The 2511-nt window shown below is 46.3% G+C and overlaps 1 protein-coding gene across 1 annotated transcript; it reads right to left on the bottom strand.

Moving 5' to 3' along the window:
• Nucleotides 1-1226: 1226 nt before the first annotated feature.
• LOC112462386 lies at nt 1227-1977 on the bottom strand (the record flags this gene model as incomplete). Its single annotated transcript, XM_025028130.1, has 1 exon — nt 1227-1977. A coding segment is annotated over exon 1 (751 nt), but the record flags the coding sequence as incomplete, so codon positions are not given.
• Nucleotides 1978-2511: the final 534 nt, after the last annotated feature.

Below are 2511 nucleotides of genomic sequence, written 5' to 3'. Positions count from 1 at the left end.
CCTACTGTGTCCGATCGACACTGTGTCCGATCCGCACTGTGTCCGATTGCAACCACCGTGTGTCCGTTTTCTACTGTGTCCGATCGACACTGTGTCCGATCCGCACTGTGTCCGTTTCCTACTGTGTCCGATCGACACTGTGTCCGATCGACACTGTGTCCGATCCGCACTGTGTCCAATCCGCACTGTGTCCGATTGCAACCACCGTGTGTCCGTTTCCTACTGTGTCCGATCGACACTGTGTCCGATTCATTCAACCTGCTGTGTCCGATTTATTCTGTGCGCAACTGGGACTCACTCTTCAATATCATGGAATTCCTTATTTTGGAAAGAATTTGTCTTTTCTGAATCCCATCCAATTCCGACACAAAAATATATTATACCACTGAATGCCAGGTCAGAGATTGGAAAGTTTCGTGATGAATTCCATTGAATACCATTAATTCCGTTAACGAAATGAATACCATTGAATGCCAAACTAGAAATTAAAAATTTCCGTATTGAATTTCATTGAATTTCGTCTATTCTGACAATAAAATGAATTCCATTGAATGCCAAGATAGGGATTAAAAAGTGTCCGTGTTGAACTCTGTGGCGGTACGCGCCATCAATAGTACACGGCCGCGCGGTATCTGCATTACCGGCAGTTTGCGTCGACGCCGCTAGGCGTCGCATCGCCGGGGCATCTTCTCGAGTTCAAAGTTTCGTCTCGACCGCTATGTAAAGAGACCCCCCTACGGGGCCTGACAGATCTTAAAAATCTCATTTTCGGGCTAATTGCCCGTCGGCAGTAGTGCGTGTAATGCCCTTAGGCATACACAAAAGCTCACCGACGAACAACGGCGCTTGGTCGCCCAACGGAGGCGCGAGACGTTTCCTAAACCATCTAATGCCATGCAATTCCATAACCTTTACGGATTCCATAGAATTGGATGGAATTGAAAATTTCTTTTTTGGATTCCATGGGATTGGACAATATCTCATTTCGAATCCCATCTAATTTCATTTAATTTCGCCAAAAAAGAGATTCAAAAGTATTAAAAAATTTTAATATTTTTTAATCCTTTTTCGTTTGCTGGGGAACGAGCCCATGCGGTGACTCGATTGTCTTCCAGCCTCGGCACAGACAACGCAATGGGGAGCCGCGTTGCATTGGCCGATCTGGTGGTCCCTGGCCGCACATCTAAAGCAGGACCCCGTTTGATCCTCCGGGAAGCCGCATGTACTCTTAACATGAACATATCGCCAGCACTTAAAACACTGGACTGGTCTTTTTTTCAGTAATTCTGTGCGAGCGACTGTCCATTCAATTTTTATTCGTTCTAAGTCAGAGATCTTGAGCGCGACGGTCACAGGGCACTTAATCCAGACTGAATTAAGTCCGTTCCGCAACGGTCTTATGTTGCCGATTTTTATATCGGCCTCGTCGCAGTCCCCGATGACTGAGATCTTATCGAGAATATCTGATTTTGATATTAAATCGTCAAAATTCCAAAGGCGAATCTCGCCCGTCGTTGTTGGTCTGTTGATCCGCACAGTATTGTTATGCAAGACCTCTCTGAGTTTTTTGGAGAGCGCATCAGCCTTGGAGGCACCGTTTTCACCGGGGATCTCAATGATAAGACCACCGTTGATGCCGCGACGTATTTTAGAGTCTTCAATTCCCAGAGACCTCAATTCTATCCTTTCGCGTGCTTGTTTTAGGATTCCCGCATATGAGACCTTTTCCGGATCTACACTAGTTATCGTCACAGCCGCAGATTTAGGCGGTCTGCGGCGAGGAGTGCCGCAGGGAACCTTAGCTACCGCGTTAGTGGCGTTTTTAGGATCACGACGCTGCGCACTACCTCCAGGGACTTCCTTGTGAGGGGTTTTGGGGGTCCGAACTTGTTGAGCGTTCGCATCCTCGAGCAAACCGCTCGGTTTCGTTGTCGAATTGGAGCGTAATTGACGTCTACGATCAGCTAGTTGTGACATTTGCTTATTAATCTGACTGATTTCTATGTCTACATCATATACTCCTCTACTTCCTCGCTGGGCGTATCGTCGTGAGAATCAATGAGAGATATACTCTGTTTCCGAGTAACTCGGGATTTAGGATCTTGTTTATCGCTCTTAGTTTCGATATTCCTGGGATGGTCAATCTTTCGTTCCTTAGTTGGAACTTTTAGGCGATTTGAGCCAGTTAGTAATTTACTGTCTGTTATCGTTGCTGGCCTTTTCGTAGTCCTTTGCGGTAGAGGAGGGAATTCTAATTGAGCTCGACGTCGGTCAGAAACATCGGCGTTGAGTCCCGTCTGAGATGCAGGCGAAGGAAAATCAACCGAAGGCGAGGGTAGGGTAATCTTAGATTTCCCCTCGATTTTCCGTCACTCTCGTCCATTCTAGTGATATGTGTCGACATTGTATTCTCCATCTTGCTCAAACGGTCGTGGAGCATCTCTAACTCTCGCTTGAGCAGAACATTCTCATTCTTAATTGAAGAAAGTTCCCTTTTTGTCTTCTTATCTT

The sequence above is a fragment of the Temnothorax curvispinosus genome, unplaced genomic scaffold, assembly GCF_003070985.1.
Source record: "Temnothorax curvispinosus isolate PA1 unplaced genomic scaffold, ASM307098v1 QBEX01012342.1, whole genome shotgun sequence".
In the NCBI taxonomy this organism is placed as follows: Eukaryota; Metazoa; Arthropoda; class Insecta; order Hymenoptera; family Formicidae; genus Temnothorax; species Temnothorax curvispinosus.
The sequence above is the reverse complement of the archived record's forward strand: the minus strand, read 5'-3'. Positions and strand labels throughout refer to the sequence as shown.